This window comes from Carassius carassius, chromosome 1 (genome assembly GCF_963082965.1).
Source record: "Carassius carassius chromosome 1, fCarCar2.1, whole genome shotgun sequence".
Classification (NCBI taxonomy): domain Eukaryota; kingdom Metazoa; phylum Chordata; class Actinopteri; order Cypriniformes; family Cyprinidae; genus Carassius; species Carassius carassius.
The window spans coordinates 31392710-31413725 of record NC_081755.1 but is presented as its reverse complement, the minus strand read 5'-3'; the positions used below and the strand labels follow the sequence as shown (position 1 = coordinate 31413725).

Sequence of the window (21016 nt, the reverse complement as noted above, 5' to 3'; positions counted from 1 at the left end):
TCATTCATTTCCTACAGTTGACCTCACATTCAGATCACCCTCCATCCAGTCCAGAAACCAATGGATGGAACAAAGTCCTTTCCCAACTTTTCTCTTTTTTCAATAATTAATTTCACTTGGACATACATCACAATATAGAATAAAATATCTGTTGTTATTTCAGTTACATTGCGACTAATTAGTCATAAATACATTAAAGAAGGCAGTCAGGTGCAGAAAGCTGTTAGTGTTATTTTATTAAAATACCTATAATAAGGTTCGTCTGACTTTGAGATTCTCTTGCATGTCTTTCTCTCCTATGTCTTCATGATTTCTCTTTTGCCTCAAACCATGTTCTTTTATGAGTCTCTCAGTTTTTTTTCTGTGTGGAGTAATGTGTCCGTATAATCCCAGTACATTAGGCTTGCTCTACATACCAGCTAATTCACCCTCAATAAACTGCAATTGCTCGTTAATTGTGGTTTAATGAGTTTGGGGAGAGACAGGATGTGCACAAACACAACTGAGCAAATGTAGGGCTGCGGGAATGCCCATTCACCCCATAATGCACTAAATGCTTTTGGACACAGATTTGCCATCAGACATCAAGCAGTGACCCAAAACAGAACTAGAATTGTTTATCGTACAAAATGTACTTGAAGTCAAACATCAAAATGTATTAGTATTATCACAAAATTCATAGAAACTGTATGCAGTGATAGAAATAGTGAAACAGATGTGTTTGCAGTGTTGGGCGCTGAACCCTGAGGGGCATCAGGGCATTATCAGAGCGACCCCACATCTCACATTCATTAACCACAGAGTCTGCCTGCAGCTCTATGAACCAGCGATCACTGAGAGAGCTGGGTGCAACAGTGAAGAAGTCAAAACTGAGGGAGAAAGAGAGTGAGAGCCGTGGAAAGAGGATAGGACAAGTCAAGGAGGGAAAGTATTGCTAAAGTGAAAAAAAAAACAGTATTTTAACAGTATTTTGCCTATTTATCTTAAAGGGGTCATCAACTGAGAAATCAAAATTCCCTTGAACTTTTTCTCGCAGAAGAAGATCATCAGCTGCTTCTACATCACTGCCTGTTTAGCCCTGACCACCAATTCACACATGTAGTAAAGGTCTATTCATAAACTAAACAATAAACTTAATTTGATAAACTTTATTTTTCACAATTCAACAGTAATGTCTCACCACACAAGTGTGAGTGATTATTTTTATTACGTAATCAATATTGCGGTGTATGTTATGACAGATCGTTTGATATGTACTGAGTATTTATGTTTTTTTTTCTTAAAATCACAGCAGCGTCCATCTATGAGGAAAGTACGCTGTCAAACATACACAACTATTAGGCAATCATAGCAGTGGGCATTTACTTCCAAGTCTACAATCTGGCACACTTATCAAACAGAACATTCTGATGAGGGGCTCGAAACAGGACAGAAAATAGTCTATTACTTATAAATTATGATGTATTTTGATGTAGAAATCTGGTAGAAAGTTGACCTCAAAGAACAGTACAAAATAATGAAAAAAGGCAGTTTGTGACCCTTTTAATGTTTTTATAAAGGTGTCTTCTGCTCACTAAGGCTGCATTTATTTAATCAAAAATACAATAAAAACAGAAATATTGCAAAATAGTTACTACAATTTCAAATAACCTTTATTTTTATACATTTTAATATGTAATATATTCATATGATTTCATAGCTGAATTTTCAGCATCATTACTCCAGTCTTCAGTGTCACATGACTTCTGAGAAATCTTTCTAATTTGCTGATGTGGCATTCAGTAAACATTTCTTTATTATTATCAGTGTTAATAACAGCTTCATACATAAACTTTTTTTTTTTTTTTTGGAAACCATGATACATTTTTTTTCAGGAATCTTAATAAATAGAGTTTTAAAGAACCACATTTAAATGAAAATGTAAAAAACTATATGCTTTTAAAAAACTATATGCCAATGACAAAAAAAAAATTCCAGTGGAAGAGGAAGATGGTTAAAAAAGATAGGTATGTGTAATTGTGAAGACTAGACGGGATGGGAGTGGTCATGAAGATGGCAGTGATAGATAGAAAGAGAGAGAGAGATAGAGGAGTAGGAGGAGGTAGTGAATGTTATTTCCCTATAGATCTCATTAAACTCTACTAATCCCCTCTGCACTTGCCCTGCAGAAATGGCCCTGAGGGAGCTACTAGAATGAGAGAGAGACACATGGAGGGTTCCATGAAACACTGTACCAGTCAAACACAAGTAAACACTTTAGTAAGACTACACCACATAATGCTTGCATTATATATATATAAGACAGTTTCAAATTGCAGTAATTATTTACTTTTTTATCATTGGGAACAGTTACATTTTTGAGCATATTTTCATGCTCATTTATTGAAATAGTGCTCTTTCCATGATTGGCTCAGTTACTTCCTGTCTGTTACTTAAAATATCATAGAATAAAGTCACAGAAAATAAAGTCACAATTATACATTTCTATGTCCTTATTGAACACACCATGTAAACATTCACTGACTTTAAGATGAGTTGTTGGTCAGAGCTGCCCAGCCGTTAAAAACAATATAGAAAGTTTTTAGAAGCTGGGTGATGCAACAAGGCAATAAACCAAAACATAGGAGTATATTAGCAATAGAATGACTTCGACAGAAGAATACATGCCTTGTGGAGAGGCCCAGTCCTGACCTCAACCCAACTGAGATGCTTTCCCATGACCTTAAGCGTGTGATTCACTCCAGACATCCCAAGCATATTACAGAGCTGAAACAGTTTTGTAAGGAATAATAGTGCAGAGTTCCTCCTGAACTCCTGTACAGGTCTGATTTGCAAACATTTGGTGGTTTAATTTACTGATGAAAGTGTTATTAAATCCAACTATTCAGATTCTTTTTCCACCCTGCACTGTAAATCTTTACGTTTCTTCTGCACAATCTAACTTTGCTGCAGCCTGGAATTGAACTGCTGGTTTCGTCTGGTAAGAGGAGAACTGCCCCCCCGACTTAGCCTGGTTTCTCCCAAGGATTTTTTCTCCACTCTGTCATCGATGGAGTTTTGGTTCCTTGCCGCTGTCGCCTCTGGCTTGCTTAGTTGGGGACACTACATTTACACCGATATCGTTGACTTGATTGCAAATGATTGCACAGATACTATTTAAACTGAACTGAGCAGAATGATGACATCACTGAATTCAATGATGAACTGCCTTTAAATGTCATTTTGCAATTTTGACACACTGTTTTCCTAATTAATGTTGTTCAGTTGCTTTGACGCAATCTTTTTTTGTTTAAAGCGCTATATTGACAGCCAGTCACAAGTTCAGTCATCTCACCACATAAAGGACTCCATTTCCCAGAATCCCGCCTGCTTCACACCTGCACCTGATCCCCAATCAGCACACCTGCCACCATTCACTTCATCACCTACAGTATAAATGCAGTCGCCCCTCACACCCTTATTGTCTTGTCTCATCTACATGTAGGGATGTACTGATATCACTTTTTTTTATTTATTTTTTCAGAATGAGTCTGATACCGATACTTTCATTTTTGGTATTTGCCAATACCTGTATTGTCACAGCATTTGTCTTTTTTTTTTTATACAAATATTGGGTACGAAGACAAAATAATAACAATAAGAAGAACAATCATGTTAGTTGGCTTCAGTTAGCAAACAAATATTTCCTCCAGGTGTTTCCACACTTCTTATTCTATTTTTCTTGTGCTCAAATAAATAACTTATATGATGTCTAAGTTTCGGTCTAGTGTTTTATATTTGAAAAAAACTATGCAGTGGTATGTTTACTGACTAAATAGTTTGTAGAAGCCTTCAATACTATTGGGAAATATATTTTTGTATATTTGGGGTGTGGGGGGTGTAGACATAGTCTCATAAAAATATTTGCAGGATTCTCATTTTTCATGATATCTTTTTCATGAGACATGTGGCTTTCAACCCATTACTTTTCTAGATTGCTCCAGGACTCATTTCATGTATTTTTATATCAAATACAAAAAAATATTTAAGTGTGGTAAAAAAAATTCAAGGCACTTCAGTGTCTATAACTTTTAATATTTTTGAGCATTATCAAATCTGGTTGATAAAAAGTAAAGCCCAAAGGGTCTTCTTTCCAAAGACACCAAAATTATGTTTGTAACACACTGAAGTAGGAAACTATTACAATTATAAGTTTGGTAGAGCACTTTCAGCTGTGAGTCCCATAATGGGGGGTGCTGGCTAACAGGTTAAATGATTGTTAACATTCTTGTCCATGAAATCTGAAACATTGGTTTCCACTTATTTACATGTACATTAAATGGATAAGAGAGATAGTGTCTCAAAAAAAGTCACCGGAGCAGAAGTTAAACCAAACTATTAGATCAAAGTTGCCTTTTTTTATATTTTAATTTTAACTGAATGTTGTATCTCTTGGCACTGAGCTTAATGAGAAAAAGTACAGAGAGAAAGAATAATAGTAATGGGCTCAAAACAGAATATTAGCTAAAGAACAGAGAAAAACAAGTATGAAAATGTCAAGAGAGAGAGAGAGAAATGTAGCTCTTAAACATAATCTTTATCAATAAAGCAATTAGACCAGAAGATACAAGCAAAGACATTTAGGCACATTTTGTTTAATTAGCTAATCTGTTAAGAACTTTTATCTGTAAATTGTTCCTCAATGCTTTGAAAACACCACAGGATGTCACGCTTATTGTCAGAGGAAAATAAGAGAGGATGGCATTGTGAAGAAGTCTGTGGTTTGGACCTGAAAATAATAGCTTTTAGATTAACTGCCAAATTACTATAATTAGATATCATTATAATAAATCATTTTCCAGGTTGATTATCATTCCAAAAAAATTATTGTAATCACATGGGTGCAAATGAACTCACATCTACATCTGTGTTGTGCACTTTTTTTAAATAATTTGCATTGTACATGTAGTGTTAAAAGGATAGTTCACTCAAAAATTACAATTATGTGATTTTTACTAACCTAAATTCATTTCAGACTTTTTTTTCTTCAGTGGAACAAACAAGGATATGTTCGGATGAATGTTCACATGGTCCTTTTCCATACAGTGAAGTAGATGTGAATAAGAGGCTGTCCAATATGGTGGCCCAGTAGTGCATAACACAACAAAATCGCCAAAACACAACTGATAGGACTGATTTCACTGTGGTTTGTTTCTGTTGTGTTGTGCTAATTTCGTTGTTTTGCGATTTGTGTCCGTTGTGTTGTGCTGATTTCAATAGGGCCTTTCGCACCGCCGGAACATAGAACCAAATCTAATTGAGGAACTACCTACTCTCGGGCTTTTTTGCACCGCTGGAACTACATGTGATTTTAGTACTGGACTGCCTTTTTCAACAACCAAATTAGCTCCTACTCAGGAGCAGGGTCTAACCAGCACAACTGGTACTAACCGTGATGTAAGGAGACATTGATTGACCAGATGTGTTCGAAAATGCCTTCACCGCCATGAATTAAAATGCTGTGTAACATACTGTAAACATTGTGTCAACTTATTTTGCAAGTATGATGAACAGCGATAAAGGGACGGACGCTGAAGTGCTGGTACTTGTAGCAAATGTAGCACTGCCAGTTGTCATTGGAGATTCTTAGTCCTCCTTTCCGTTCTTTCAATCGCTTTATGTATACGTCCATTATTGTGAAACCCATGAGACACAACAGAAAACACAGCTCCGAACACATCGTCCTCCATCCTCCTGTTGTTAACATTCTTCTTCTTTGTTAACATTGTTGAACGTCACACACAAATGAGATTGCTGTCGACCGGCTTACATCATTTACTAGTACAGACTCTCGGTGCGAATGCAAGTCTTTAATACCTCTTAGCCTGCACCCTGACACCCTCGTCCTCAAAGCCTCTCAACTCGCCCGTGTCAGTGTTTATGAATAGATTAAATAAAGATCTAAGCCTCAAGCATCGACGACAGATCACTGTTTTTCAATGGAAAGCTTATAAAGACTGTATTTGCTACAATTGTGTAAGCAGTACACATACAAACATGAGCAATGAAAACGCTGTACATACCAGATCCGTCGTAATAACGAGTCATAAACACATTCACAGCTGTAAATCCCTGTTTAGTTAGAAAGGTAAGGGTCCACTGAACGACATCTCATGAAGCACGTTTAGTCCAATGAAGCAATAACGTTGTAATATGGATCATAATTTCTTTGTTTACGTTTCAGTTCTTCAGCGACAGAACTGTTTGCGTCCGTTATGGAATAACTCACGGTCACGGAAACTGCATCTTGTTAATAAAAACACGGCATGGTTTTGCAGCGTACAGTGTCACAAACAGAATGAGACAATCCACCGGAAAAAAATGAATGAAAAAAAGGCAAAAGATAGTTTGTTTGAATTTTGGCGCTCCCTCGTGATGCGCTCTGACGCACCTGTCAGCTGATGGAGGCGGAACTTATAGCGATCACCTTTTTCTTTGTTTCTTTTATTTTTCAACAGTTTTTATATATGTGAGAGTGTGTTTTATGTTGAATGTGAATGTATCTGAATGATTACCATCTGTTTGAGTGCAAATCAGCCCAAATCAGCTCGCTATTACTGTATGATCATGGCTATCAAAGTGAATGCGTCTATATGAATAGAGAGAGTGGATTATTTACTTTGGCACATTTGTTATTACCATCTGTATAAGTGGCCATCAGCACTTATTTGCATCGTAATTCATTGTAAATGATGCATTTCTAGCAATCTCATGTTCTGTAATTGGCAAATAAAGTTAAATCTTTTTATATGTGTAGACATAGTCTCAGAAAAATATTTGCAGGAGTCTCATTTTTCATGATATTTTATTCAGATTTGAAATAGAAACTCATGAGACATGTGGCTTTCAACCCATTACTTTTCTAGATTGCTCCAGGACTCATTTCATGTATTTTTATATCAAATAAAAAAATATTTAAGAGTGGTAAAAAAAAGGTGGTGAAGCAGATATGGCAGATATTTGGCAAAGCTCAGGTGGACCTCTTCGCGACTCAAGAGACATCGCAATATCCCTCTGGTTCTCTCTAGTTCACCCAGCTCCACTGGGACTAGATGCCATGACACAGACCTGGCCGAGGCTTCGTCTGTACGCCTTTCCCCCCACTGTTCTGCTGCCGGGAGTTCTGGCAAGAGTACGCCAAGACGGGGTCCGTCTGTTGCTAGTAGCCCCGTTCTGGCCGAGCCGAGTATGGTTCGCGGATCTGGTCTCTCTCCTTGACGGCTCTCCATGGGAGATTCTGATCAGGACAGATCTACTCTCTCAGGCGCAGGGCAAAATAATCCACCCTCGCCCGGAGCTGTGGAAGTTGTGGGTGTGGCCCCTGAGGGGGCACAGTTCATAGCTTCCGGTCTCTCAACTGAGGTTGTTGAGACCCTCCTCCAATCCAGAGCTCCCTCTACGAGGAAACTGTATGCCCTGAGGTGGAAACTCTTCACCTCATGGTGCAGAGACCGCCAGCTTGACCCTGTTAACTGCCCAGTTAGTACAGTTCTTTGGTTTCTACAAGCTAGGCTCTCTGCGGGGTTAACTCACTCCACCTTAAAGGTGTATGTGGCGGCCATAGCTTCTTACCACGTCCCTTTCGATGGTCAGTCAGTGGGTAGGCACCCCCTAGTTACACGTTTCCTCCGCAGTGCACTGAGGCTGAGACCTCCAGTACGGTCCCGTATTCCCCCGTGGGACTTGGTCAAGGTGTTAGAGGCTCTCTGCAAAGCTCCAATCGAGCCAATTCAAGATATATCAGATAGACATCTGACCCTTAAGACTGCCCCGTTACTGGCTATTATGTCTCTAAAGAAAGTTGGAGACCTTCAGGCCCTCTTGGTGGCCCCTAACTACTTAGACTTTGCCCGTGGTATGGCCAAAGCATTCTTATACCCTCGAGCGGGTTATGTTCCCAAAGTTCCCTCTGTTACACCACAACCTATCGTACTGCAGGCCTTCTGCCCTCCTCCCTTTCGGCTAGCCAGACCAGGAGAAGCTAAATTGTATGTGTCCAGTGCGAGCGCTGGACGCATACGTCCACAGAGCTGCCCTGTGGAGAAAATCTGACCAATTGCTTGTTTGCTATGGTCCTCCTAAAAAGGGTTCCCCTGCCTCTAGGCAGACCCTTAGTCGTTGGATAGTCGAGGCTATCAACATCTCCTATGAGCCCTCTGGTCTTCCCCTTCCTTTGGGAGCCAAGGCTCACTCTACGCGGAGTATGGCTGCCTTTAAGGCCTTTCTAGCAGGTGTGTCCCTCTTGGACATCTGCAACGCTGCGGGATGGTCCACGCCCTCTACATTTGCCAGATTTTACAATCTCGATATGCAAGCCGCTCCTGGCTCTTCTGTGCTCTTGCCTTAGCTGTGCTCTTCGGATACACACTAGGCAGGGGATTGGTAGTCTGGCAGCGTTGGCACATCGTTCCCCAAAGCGCTTTTGACGCAGCTCGAGTTCCTGAAGAGCAACGTCTCTAGGTTAAGAATGTAACCCTAGTTCCTCGAAGGAACGAGACGCTGCGTCGCAGAGCCATACTCCCGGCACCCCTGCTGGCGCTTGCTTCCCTACTCGAAGCTGAAGCCAGCTGCGTGGCACGTGCTTTTATAGCTTCCTGGTCGCTACGTCACCCCGCCTGTGACGTCACGCTCTTCCATTGGACTGATTGCACATGATATTCAGAGTTGATCTTGCCAAAGGTGTTTCCCCAAAGCGCTCTTGACACAGCGTCTCGTTCCTTGGAGGAACTAGGGTTACATTCGTAACCTAGAGACGTTCTGGAACTAAAGCGGTGCGAAATCCCCTATTGTGTTGCCGCTTGTTTTCGTTGTGTTGCGACTTGCTTCTGTTGCTGTGCTAATTTTGAAAAAAAAAAACACCTTTATTTTGGATTAGCCTACAAATTCCATTTTTTCTGAAAATGTAAATTTCTTCTCTGGACAGCTGTGGTCACCATCCACTTGCACTATATGGGAAAAAAGCAGCATGGATGTTCTCCTGTAAACACCTTTCGTCTTCCACAAAAGAAAGAGAGACATATAGAGACAGGGTTTAGGAAGGCATGATGCATGTATAAAAGATGATGAATTTTTCATTTCTGGGTGCACTATTTTGCATATCCTTGCATATGCAAAATGTTTGACTTGTACGTACTGAAATGTAAGTGATCTCATCAGGTCTCGATATTCCAAATTGTCTGTGAGGTTGTCCACACTACACCCATGACCTCTCTAGAGCAGAACTCCCTCCAGTGCACATGCTCTCCGTAAGATCACAGTGAAAACCGTGCACCATACCATAGCGCACCGATACAGTCTATGGCACCGAGGGACTGCTGAGATGTTTCTATGGCAACCTGCAGCTTACTCCACTAATGAACTGGTTGCCATGGTGATGGGGATTGGCTGTGTGCAAAGTGAGAGACTGAATAACAGAGGGCAGAAGAAATTTCACACTTCTCTGTGCCACTGCATGTACACACACTCTCTATTTCTCTCTCTACTTCTCTCTCTCAGACACACACACAAACACATACAAGAGAACAGTGCAGGAAACTGGCCATTTGGGACTTAACCCCTCAACACAGCCACGGACCAATCCCAGCAGCTCCTCAAGGTCAGAGGAGGGGATTTCTTTCTAACACTCTGCTGCAGGGCTGTCCCATTTTCACAGTTCCTGGAAGCGCTACTGTCCCAAAATCCAGCTCGAAGTGACCATGTCCCTTAGCCTGGAGCTTGTGCTCAAGCTTGTAGGCTGCAAGGGATTTAGGCGATGCTGTAGCAGGAACCGAGCTGTCCTTTCCGAGTGGAGTGTGTCACAAATCACGTCCCAATTCCCGAGCGTCTATTGCAGTACCTGGGCAGGCTGTGGATTGTGGTTATTACTGCAGGCTAATTAATAAATTAGCATTGCCATGTAGCACTACCAGGGTGACTAAAGTCTCAGATTGGATGTTAATGAAGCTGATGGACAGGTCCCCTGTCAGGGGTCTGCTAATCCAAAAGAGGGGATGTTTCACCTCAGTGAATCACAACGTCTCCCTCTAGTGCACATCGGTCAGAACTGATTTTTTATTTATTTTTTGGGCTCTTTAGGGTCAATAGGAATAAATAGTCATTCATAGTAATAATAATTGTTTGGTAGTTATTAACAAATACAATTTTCATTAAGCATGTATATTTTATGTGAATAAATAATGTAAAATATATGAAAACATTTTTTTTAAATAAATATAATAAAAAAGTAATACAAACTACTGTTCAAATGTTTGATGTCTTTTTTTTATTCAAAGAAACTGTCATTTTTATATGCAGTGAAACGGTTAATAATATATTATACAAAATGTTTCTTGAGCAGCAAAACAGCATATGTGATATCTGAAGGATCATGTGACACTGAAGACTGGAGTAATGATGCTGAAACCTCAGCTTTGACAGGAATGAACTACATTTTATTAAAATAAAGAAAAACTGAAAATAGTTATTTTAACTTGTAATAATGTTTCATAATATTGCTAGTTTTTACTGTATTTATGATTAAATAAATGCAGCCTTGGTTAGCAGAAAACACTTCTTTCAAACTTCTTTCAAGAACATTAAAAAAAAAAAAAAAATCGTACCAACCCCAAAGCTTTGAATGTTACTGTAAATAATAAAAATGTAAATAATAAAACAATATATACATACAAATACATACATATACATATACATGTATACATATACATATACATATATATATATATATATATATATAAAACACAAAAAAAGACATAAGTATTATAGATGTCTGAAATGTAATATTACAAAATGGTATTTGGTCACACATTATTTTAAGGTCAAATTCTCACTATTAACAAACCAGTAACTGACTGTTACCTCAATAAACTCTTAATTTGCTGCTTATTAGTTGTTAAATTTGGGTATTATTGGGCAGGATTAGGGATGTAGAATATGGCAATGCAGAATATGTGTTTTATTAGTACTCATAAACAGCCAATATGTTTATAATAGGTATGCTAATAAGCAACTAGTTAACAATTGTTCCCTATACTAAAGTGTTACTTAATATAATGTAATGTAATATAATCATTTTGTTTATCTAACAGCCATTTTTTTTCTCTCTGTTTTTGTAGAAGTGTCTGAGGTTCAACCCTGATGCAACCGTATGGAAGGCAAAGCAGCAGGTGCTGTGTAGTCTAACTGAATCGCTAAGGGATGTATTAAACTACGGCCTTTTCCAACCTGCTACTGATGGGCACGATGCCAAGTTCCTGGAGGAAGAGAGGCCGCTCCGCGAATACCCACAATCCTTTGAGAAAGGAGTGCCCTACCTGGAGGTACCCTTCCTTTTATTCTCCTCTTCATTTTAGGCAATTTTGTTTACTGTCTTTTTTTTCTTCTTTTTTTTATTTTTAAAGTCTTGTTCTATAATTGAATGTGAATGTTGGTGCTAGGAAACTGCTGCTTCAAATTGTTTGTTGCCTTGGTGATAATAATTCTTTAAGCGGCTTCTCTGTTAACTATGAATCCTAATAACCCTGATATGGTTCATTGGAGATTTGTCTTACAATGTGAAAAAAAGTAAAATGTTTTATTATTATTTGTAGCACACAAGGCAATTAATATTATACAACAGTATTCAACTCTTATTAATTCACTCTTATTAAAACAAGTCTTATTAATTCACAAAAAAAAAAAAAAACATTATATCCGAAGTTTATAGCTGGGGTTGGTGAATTCACTTATTTTTGTATTATTCATATACTGTTAGTATTTATTATTATTTAAAAAAAAAATTTAAATATTGTATATTTGTGAATTCTTTTTCTTTTTTTTTTTTTTTTTGTAATTTTAATACTTCTTGCTTAAATATATTTGTTTCAGTCAGTTGCCATGTCAACATTTCTAAAGAAACATCGTTTTTTTTAAGTGTTTCATCTAATATAAATATTTTATTTTGAATTAATTTGGATTTAAATTACTTTTTTAATAGTTTTATTTTTTATTTTTATTTGAGGTAATTTGAGGTAGTAGCCCTTCCTCAGAGAACTTTACTAATCACAAAAACTTTTATTTTGAAAAGATTCCTGTAAGGGTTTTAAGAAAAGACCAACATTTGTGCTTTTTAACTCTACTTATCGTATCTCCTTTTCCTCACATTAATGTAACCATTTTTTTTCCCTCAACAAACTGATGGACATTTCTTTGACAGCTCCAAGATAACTGTCTTCCACTGATTTTGGATGTTTGACTGTTTTTCTTTCACACAGTTCCGCTACAAAACCAGGGTGTACAAACAGACAAATCTAGATGAAAAACAGCTGGCCAAACTACACACAAAGGTATGCGTCCCCACACAAATCATTTAATTATTTTCTAAAAATAGAAGTATAAAGTGAACATTCAAGGTGTCCTACTTGCATCTTCATGATCAAACATCATGAAACCCCTTGTTTCAGCACTGGTTAGTTCTCACCACAGTTTTAAAAATGCTCAAAAAAGTGTGTGTGGTGCGTTGCGATGCGGAGTGGAGGGGGAAGAGGGGAGACAGACAACACCAACTGGTTTCAGACAGTTTAATTTCACTCCCTTCGAGTTAAAAACACAAATAAATGCACAGCCATTTGCACTCTGCTTCAAATATATATATATATATATATATATATATATATATATATATATATATATATTCATGCATAATTTAAATAACTTTACATAATCACATTAAATCAGATGAAAAAATTTAAATATTTTTTGAGAGATGGTTGTCTGAGCCAATGAGCATTAAGCTGTGTCGTCGTTTCCCATCATGCTTTTGATCAGCGCAGTCGGTGGAGAGAAACTGCGCTCGACTGCACAATCCCACACAGCCGCCTCGACAAGTTTTTGGCACACGTTAACATGACATCAGAACAAGTCGGACATAACACGGACACTTTTCTAACTGGCATGCATCTCACGGTGATCACCGGCGATCGATTCTGCACAGATTGTGGTAATCTCAAACAAGCCTATTGTCCTTTGCTATGTCACAAATTGTGACATCAACACGATGTAGATTTTAAACCTGGGAGATGAAAATAGCGCAAAAAAGCTTGAAATGAACCCGTTTGCTTTACAAAGAAAATAAAATGATGGATGCTAACATGGTCTTCTATGATGTGCAACACAAACACCTCTGCTAAATTCTCTGAAAAAGAGATCTGGGGTTTCATGACCCTTTAAATGCGATAAGTAGCTTATCCTCAGGGCACTGCCTAGCATGACTATATGTGTCTCCCCCTACAGGCCAGTCTGAAGAAGTTCATGGACTACATCCAGGCTGGGGCTGTGGAAAAGGTGGCCAAACTTGTAGACAAAGGCCTTGACCCCAACTACCATGACCCTGATACAGGAGGTGAGGTGTCAGGCACTACACTGTTCTCTTCCTCTGAGACTTAATGAACTTTTCATTAGTGAGCTGGATAATGAATTTCTGCCAGCAGAGCAGAAACTGGTCCACACACATGCTATATGCATATGGAAAATAGGGCTGAATGAATATTCAATGAGCGTGTACAGGACATTTGCATCTTCTCAAACGATCCATGCAGTTGCCAATAAAAGTCATCTGGAGTTTAAATTATGCAACAAATGCATAAAGTTAACATTAGACTAAGTAGCTGCCTCCAAAATAAACAAACAAAAACCCAGTTACTACACTTGGGCTGTTTAATGAGATGAAACAATTACTGCAGCTCAACGGTTCAGTTCAATGCGTGTCAACAGAGCAAAAACCACTGAATAATTTGAATGTATTTGTAACGCGGCATCTTTTATGGCATATTAATTCAAGTTTTTAGCGCTTTGGCAAGCGTTTGGTGAGCTGGAGACATGGCCAGACATGCTGTGAAAGCCGTTTTATGGACCAGATGACAATGCAGAGTAATATTATCATTCGTTTGCAGCAGTGTTTGACTTGCAAGACGGCTACCTTGAGTGTTGTTCACAGTTTGTGTCGTCTGCGTTGTCACAGAGTTGATGTTGTGCTTGCCAGGCTGACAGTCACTTCTCGAAGCAGACCCTGCTAACAAGGAGTGAGAGCTGCTGCAACATGTGCAACCACTAGGAGGCTGATAACTTTTGACAATTGATGTTGCAATTAAAGGGATAGTTTAGGCTAAAGTGAATTTTTTGTTTACTCACCTTCATGCCATTCCAAACCTCTTTAATAAGGAAAATAAATACGTTTAACTAATATATATCAACGTACTTCTCGAATTGATTGAATACATTAATTGAAAAAAAAAATGGTTTACGTGTTTAAATATGCAGATGTTGCAACATCTAATTAAATATAGACTCATTTGCATACATTCTGGAGTAAGCCAGGTTCAAAATTCTTGTTTTTGATGTCTTTCTATCACTCCATAAATCAGAAAATAATTTGTCACCAGCCAGAAAAAAACAATTTCACCACTTTTTAGGAATAAAATGTAAAGTGTATATGTATTAAATATATAAAATCATGAGGAAACAAAAAGTGCTCTGTAAAACTCTTCTGAAAATAGATAGGAATTAAATTTTTGTTTATGTAAATGTTTATGAGGTGGAGATTTATGGCTCACTGCCTGAGAAAAAACTCCTGAGAAAACTGCCTTTATTATATGTATAATATTTGAAATCTACAGATAAGTAAAGATAAGTAAAGATAAAATACAATGAAATAAACACTTTAAAGTGTATTTTGGATGATTTCTTTCCACTAATCTAAAAAAAATATGTTATTAAAAGCTGGATAGCCAAAAATCTCAAAATTGACCAGTGCATGGGAAAACGATGTCTTGCCTTTTAGATAATTTACTGAAAAAATATGTACTGCATGTGTATTATAAAACTGTTAACCATTGCAGCCGAATCACTGGGTTCTTGGCACTTGGGATCTGGGTCAGGCTGATTTGTGAATAAATCATATGAATGAATCTTTGTGAGCAGGATCAGCGGATTCATTAAAAGTATACAGTGCCTTGCTAATGTATTCATACCCCATTATTTTTTCACATTTTTTTTTGTTGCTGCCCTATGTTAAACTGCTTTAAATTCATTTTTTTCCCCCACAACAACCACTCCATACACCATAATTGTAAAGAAAAAAAAGAAAAATTCAGCAAATTTATGAAAAATAAAAAGCTAAAAAGATTTCATTACATAAGTAGGCCTATTCATACCCTTTTCTGGGACAGTTGAAACTTAGCGCAGGAGCATTCATATTGCTTATAGATGTTACTACACTTCAAGTGAAGTTAACCTTTGGCAAAATCAACTGCATGGGTATGATTTGGAAAGGCACACACGTCTTAATAAAAGGTCTAACAGCTGATAATGCATATAAGAGCAAAAACCAAGCCCTGAGGTCAAAAGAACTGCCTGTAGAGCTCAGAAACAGGTTTGAGTCAAGCCACACATCTGTGGAAGAGTTCAGAAGAACATTCTGCTTCATTGAACGGTGACAGAAGCATGTAGTCTCTGTTACCCTTAATGGGAGAAGTCTGAAACAACTAGAACTCTTCCTAGAGCTGGACTTCTGGCCGAACTGAGCAACTGATGGAGAAGAGCTTTGGTTAGTGTGGTGACCAAGAACCTGATGGTCCCTCTACTTGAGCTCCATGATCATATGTGGTGATAGGAGAAATATATTAATTTTTTTCTTTTAAAATTTCTATAAAAAATGTATACATTTCACTAACTTTTTCAAATTATGTGCAGTTTTGTAAATACTGATATAAAAAAATATATACAAAATAGGGGATTTCGTGGTTATCTCTATACCATGTTAAATTTAGACAATAACCTTAGATGTCAATTGTTTTCATACACATTAAAGATAACATATTTAGCTTTTTATGACATTCCAATTTCAATGTGTAAATCATCTCTACTTAAGTGTTAAAATATATATATTTTTGCAAATAAAATACGAAAAAAAATGAAATATAGCAGAGCTGCGGCATTGACATATTACGTCGGTAAGGACTCAATGTTGAAGTGCCTTGAAATCAAAATCATAAAAATTATCAGTAAAAAATAATAATAATAATAATTTAAAAAATATATAAGATTTTTAAGATAATGTAAATTAATATGTATATTAAACAATTCCATTAGAAATAATGTCAAATTGTAATTCTATTAGCTTTTTTTGAGTTGTGGGTCATGAACAAAAATGGTGTTTAGACCTATAAATGCTTCATAATTTTATATTAAATCACATTAATCATTAATTATATTTTTTGTCAAGGTGTATAATGACACTGAATATTTTTTATAAAGCAACACATGACAATTTTAACATAAATCTACAATTTCATTGCTGGGACTTAAAAAAGATCAGATCACATTTCATGACAATTTAAGTCAATATATATATATATATATATATATATATATATATATGTATATATATATATATATATATATATATATATACATATGCACACACAGAGACAGAGTGGCAGAGTGAGGTCAGATATCTGAGAGTTTTTTAATTTTCTGTTATCCATAGAGCATTGTAAAGTCGTGAAACTATGCATATTTCCTCAGAATGACTTGTTTTCTGTATGTAAAAAGTTTTGAAGTGTTTGGAAGCTGCAATTTAATAATATAAGACAATTACTGTTTCCTTTCTTACTGTTATATAATACAACTGTTATATAAATAAAAAATTAACAGTAAGAAAGGAAACGGTAATTGTCCATTTGGCTATTGTAACTGTCCGATTGTCCACATGTGTGTGTGACAGAAACCCCACTCACTCTGGCCGTACAGACGGAGCCGGGAGGAGGGGAGATCATCAGGGTGCTGGTGATGGGGGGAGCTCACATTGACTTCAGGGCAAAGGATGGCTTGACCCCTCTCCACAAGGCTGTCAGAGCCCATGTGCACACTGCCCTACTGGTAACACATAGCATCTCAGAACCATGATTAGGATGACTTTATATTTGTAATAAGAAAATCATATTTAAATCTAATTGTCTGTTTTCTGGGTGTTTTTAGACGCTGTTGTCTTTGGGGGCATCTTCTGATTATAAGGACCGCCGCGGGCTGACACCACTTTACCACACTGTGCTGACAGGGGGCGACACCTCCTGCTGCGAGACCCTCCTCTTCCACAGAGCCAAACTGGGGGTCCGTGATGAGAATGGCTGGGACGAGACCCATCAGGTACAAAAAGTGCTCAGAAGAACAGTGTATATATACAGGAAACACATGAATAATAGAAGTGTAACAGATAACTGCTGTAACTGATATACTTGATGTACCACGGAACAACTGTCTAGTGTTATTCTAAACATACAAATTAATATATATATGTAACAATAATTTTATAATTAATGTCATTTTATTGCAGTCGATTATAACAGTTAGAAAAGTGAAAAATGTAAGGTTTTTTTTTCTTCTATGGGTTTGATTTTTGTGACCTGTTGTATCTGTCAATCATTCATTCATTCATATGTCAGGAGAAGCACTCATCTACCCTGAACGTCCCTGCAAATTATTTACACGTTATGTTTTTATGTATTTGGTTTTTTTTTTTGGATACATACGGTACCATTACAGTAAGTTTACAGTATGTTTGTTTTATTCTGCAAGCATGCATTAAATTAAAACTTCACATTGTTACAAAACGTTATCATGGTTTCCACAAAAATATTAAGCAGCACAACTGTAAAATTCTATTTAAACTGTGGAAATATTAAGAAATGTCACATGAGGACCAAATCAGCATATACAGTAATAAATACAATTTTAACATGTATTCAAATTGTAATAATGTTTCATAGAACAAAAATTACACTGTATTAAAAAAATATATATAAATGTAATTTTTTTTGAAATTGAGATATGTACATCATCTAAAAGCCGAATCAAAATCTAAATACTGAGAAAATCACCATTAAATTTGTCCAAATGAATTCTTAGCAATGCATATTACTAATCAAAAATTAAGTTTTGATATATTTACAGTAGGTAATTTACAAAATATATTCATGGAACATGATCTTTACTTAATATCCTAAAGATTTTTGGCATAAAAGAAAAATCTATAATTTTGACCCATACAATGTTTTTGGGATTTTGTGCTCCAGGGTCACATACAGCCTCGGTAAGCATAAGAAACTTTATTAGAAAACACCACCACCATACTTTTCAGATATTACTATGTGCCTTCTTACACTGTACAAACCTTCTTGAGTGTTTTCACAGTTCCTTCATCTGTAAGGCTTCATGGAGACTAACAAGAAAATGAGTTCCTTTTTTTCGACTCATATTACGCTAGATATCATTTAGCATCATTAGTAATATTATGGGAATGATTACAATGATTCACATTTAAACTGAAAACAGTCAAATTGCAGTTGAAAAACACACTTGCCAGGTTTCTCCTCCCTTTAATAAATCACTTTAATAAGTTTTTTAGCCTTTAAAAACCTAACAGCCAGATGGAAAGTTTAACAAGAATAAAGTCATGTGCAGTCTTTTATGGCAGAATTGAATAATTATCAAAGCTAAACAAGTTGCAGACAGACATTACAAACATAAAGGCAATAGAGACTTACACGTTCAAAAATCCGATCTTAAGTTTCTTCCAAGTAGCACCAGTTGGGAATCACTGCTCAGTCCTTGTTCTCTCTCTGTGCATGTGTGCATTTCCATATCTATTTTGATTCTTTCGTTCTCTTCCTCTCACTCACACATCCACTGTGGTGTTAATTAGCAAAGGTGTCTGTTCTGACGATGTATAAAATCTATTCCTCTCTCCCTCTTTTCTCTTCCGTCAATGTCAAATGACTGTTTCTGTTCTTCCTATCCACCTCTCTTTTCTCTTTCCTCCTCTCCTCTCATTCTTTGTCAATCCTGTTCTTGTTCTCTTTTTTCTTTCTCCAGGCTTGTCAAAATGGGAACTCGCAACACTTAGAGCACCTGCTTTTTTATGGTGCAGACTCCTCATCCCAGAATGCCTCAGGAAACACTGCCCTGCACATATGTGCTTTATATAACAAGGTATAACTGCTGGTCCTGACACAAAAATCAAGCCAAATTATAAAATCTCATGTTGAAAAATGTCTTAAACCAGCGTGAGTTTTCAGGCCGGTTTGTGCTAACTAGTGCTGGTTAAGCATACACATGCTCTTCAGCAGCTGGTCACCAGAATGCTCTTTCCATGCATGCTTTAAAGATCCCTGTGAAAATGTCATTATTTTGTGTACAAGTTGTGTATTTACTTGGGGCATAAAGTTGTATGATGTACAATGCTTGTTACATTTTATGGTCAGCATTAGATGGCTTCAATATCTTCAGGCCGTTATTGTCTAATTTCACCATGTAGGAGAGCTGTGCCCGCATTCTGCTGTATCGAGGAGCCAATAAGGACACAAAGAATAACAGTGGGCAGACCCCCTTCCAGGTAATTATGAGACACTTGCATGTTTTTAAACGCTCTGCATATCATTAACTGGTTGAATCAAGTAATTAAAGGAAGCTAAATTCTACAAACCCTCTACCAACCTTATGTATGTTGGTAAAGATAACTTCTAGGTAAAGAATGTTTTTGGATGTTAAGATGCTTCCTCCCATCCATTTACATTTATTAGATGCTTTTATCGAAAGCGACTTAAAGTGCATTCAGGCTATACATTTAGTTTTTCATCAATATGTGTGTTCACTGGGAATTGAACCCACGACCTTTTGGGTTGCTAATGCAATGCTGTACCACTGAGCCACAGGAACACCTATTCCAGTTTAATATGCATAGATAACTATAAGTTAGTAGAATAATAATGTCTAAAATTATGTAAACATCTTGATTCTGCTGACTTATTTAATGCATGTGTCGGTTTAATGTCAAAACTTGTTGTGCTTGTAAACACATTCTTTATTTTATTTTTGCACTTAAATCTGTTGATGCTTGTGGCACCGAAATGGCACATTTCACTTGCTGTTTTGTAGCTTGTATCGTTTTTGCATGCATTGCGAGTCCCAGGTGGAGTGAAGCTGCAGCGAGCCGAAAGAGTTTTACTTAACCTCAGCCATCTCCACAGAGCCAGCTGTGACTGTGATCGTGCGTTTGTGTTTTATATCAAGGGAAGTAAATGCATGTGTGTTTAATATTGTGTTATTCCCAAGCCTTGCGTCACTGTGCGTCATTCACAGATGCAAATATTAATCGTAGGTAAACTTCTTTTCTAGGTAGCTGTGATGTCTGGCCATTTTGAGCTGGGAGAAATCATTAAAAACCACCGTGAATCAGACGTAGGTAAGGAGCGGAGATTTATTTCGGTTGTGCCGGTATTTTTATTCTGTGTGAGACAATTTATTTGCTCTTCAAACTGTGTGACATTTGGAGCTTGATACTTTCGTCTCTATTTAGCTGCTTTGCGATTCACACAGTCCCTAAGCAGTGTTGACTGTGCTCTACACACTCAGCAGGGGATCTGTTGAAGTTCACTTCATTTGTAATGCTTTGCAACATCACTGAATACAGACCACCCATGCAGTGAACGATTGTACACCGAATATCCTGTGAAGTGCATTTTGCAGGACATTATTTGGCAATAATTCTGGACCATAATTCTGTCTGTCTTGGCATCTGTTCTCTTTCGATATGACTGTTTCTCTCCTGATTTGATGTCAGTTCCCTTTTTGGAGTCTCCAAAGTATGCCCCCCAGAGGAGGGAGAGTTCTCGTACTCTTGGATTGCCCCATCCTCATCCCTTCTTGCGGGCCAACAGTGACAACAGTATGAACGTGCCAGATTGGATCGCTTTTCCCAATGCTGCCGGAACAAGCCTAGTCTCCGTGCAGGTAATTTATTGTTTTGTTTTAAAAACAATGTTTTATGTATAAATAAATACAAAATTGTGGGGGTCTGTAAGTTTTTTTTTCCCCCAAATAAAAATAAGGTACTTGTTTTGTTTTTTGTTTTTAACTAAATGCATATTTGTTTCTGAAATTAATCACG

General features: G+C 37.2%; 1 protein-coding gene across 1 annotated transcript in view; it reads left to right on the top strand.

The window, feature by feature from the left end:
* The window catches only part of LOC132145192 (SH3 and multiple ankyrin repeat domains protein 1-like), a 120299-nt gene that overhangs the window by 55142 nt on the left and 44141 nt on the right, over nucleotides 1-21016 (top strand). The window contains exons 4-12 of the mRNA XM_059556007.1: nucleotides 11151-11354; nucleotides 12288-12359; nucleotides 13306-13414; nucleotides 16796-16950; nucleotides 17050-17217; nucleotides 18943-19059; nucleotides 19385-19462; nucleotides 20245-20311; nucleotides 20690-20859. Coding sequence (XP_059411990.1) covers nucleotides 11151-11354; nucleotides 12288-12359; nucleotides 13306-13414; nucleotides 16796-16950; nucleotides 17050-17217; nucleotides 18943-19059; nucleotides 19385-19462; nucleotides 20245-20311; nucleotides 20690-20859 — 1140 coding nt within the window. The remainder of the gene's footprint in view (nucleotides 1-11150; nucleotides 11355-12287; nucleotides 12360-13305; nucleotides 13415-16795; nucleotides 16951-17049; nucleotides 17218-18942; nucleotides 19060-19384; nucleotides 19463-20244; nucleotides 20312-20689; nucleotides 20860-21016) is intronic.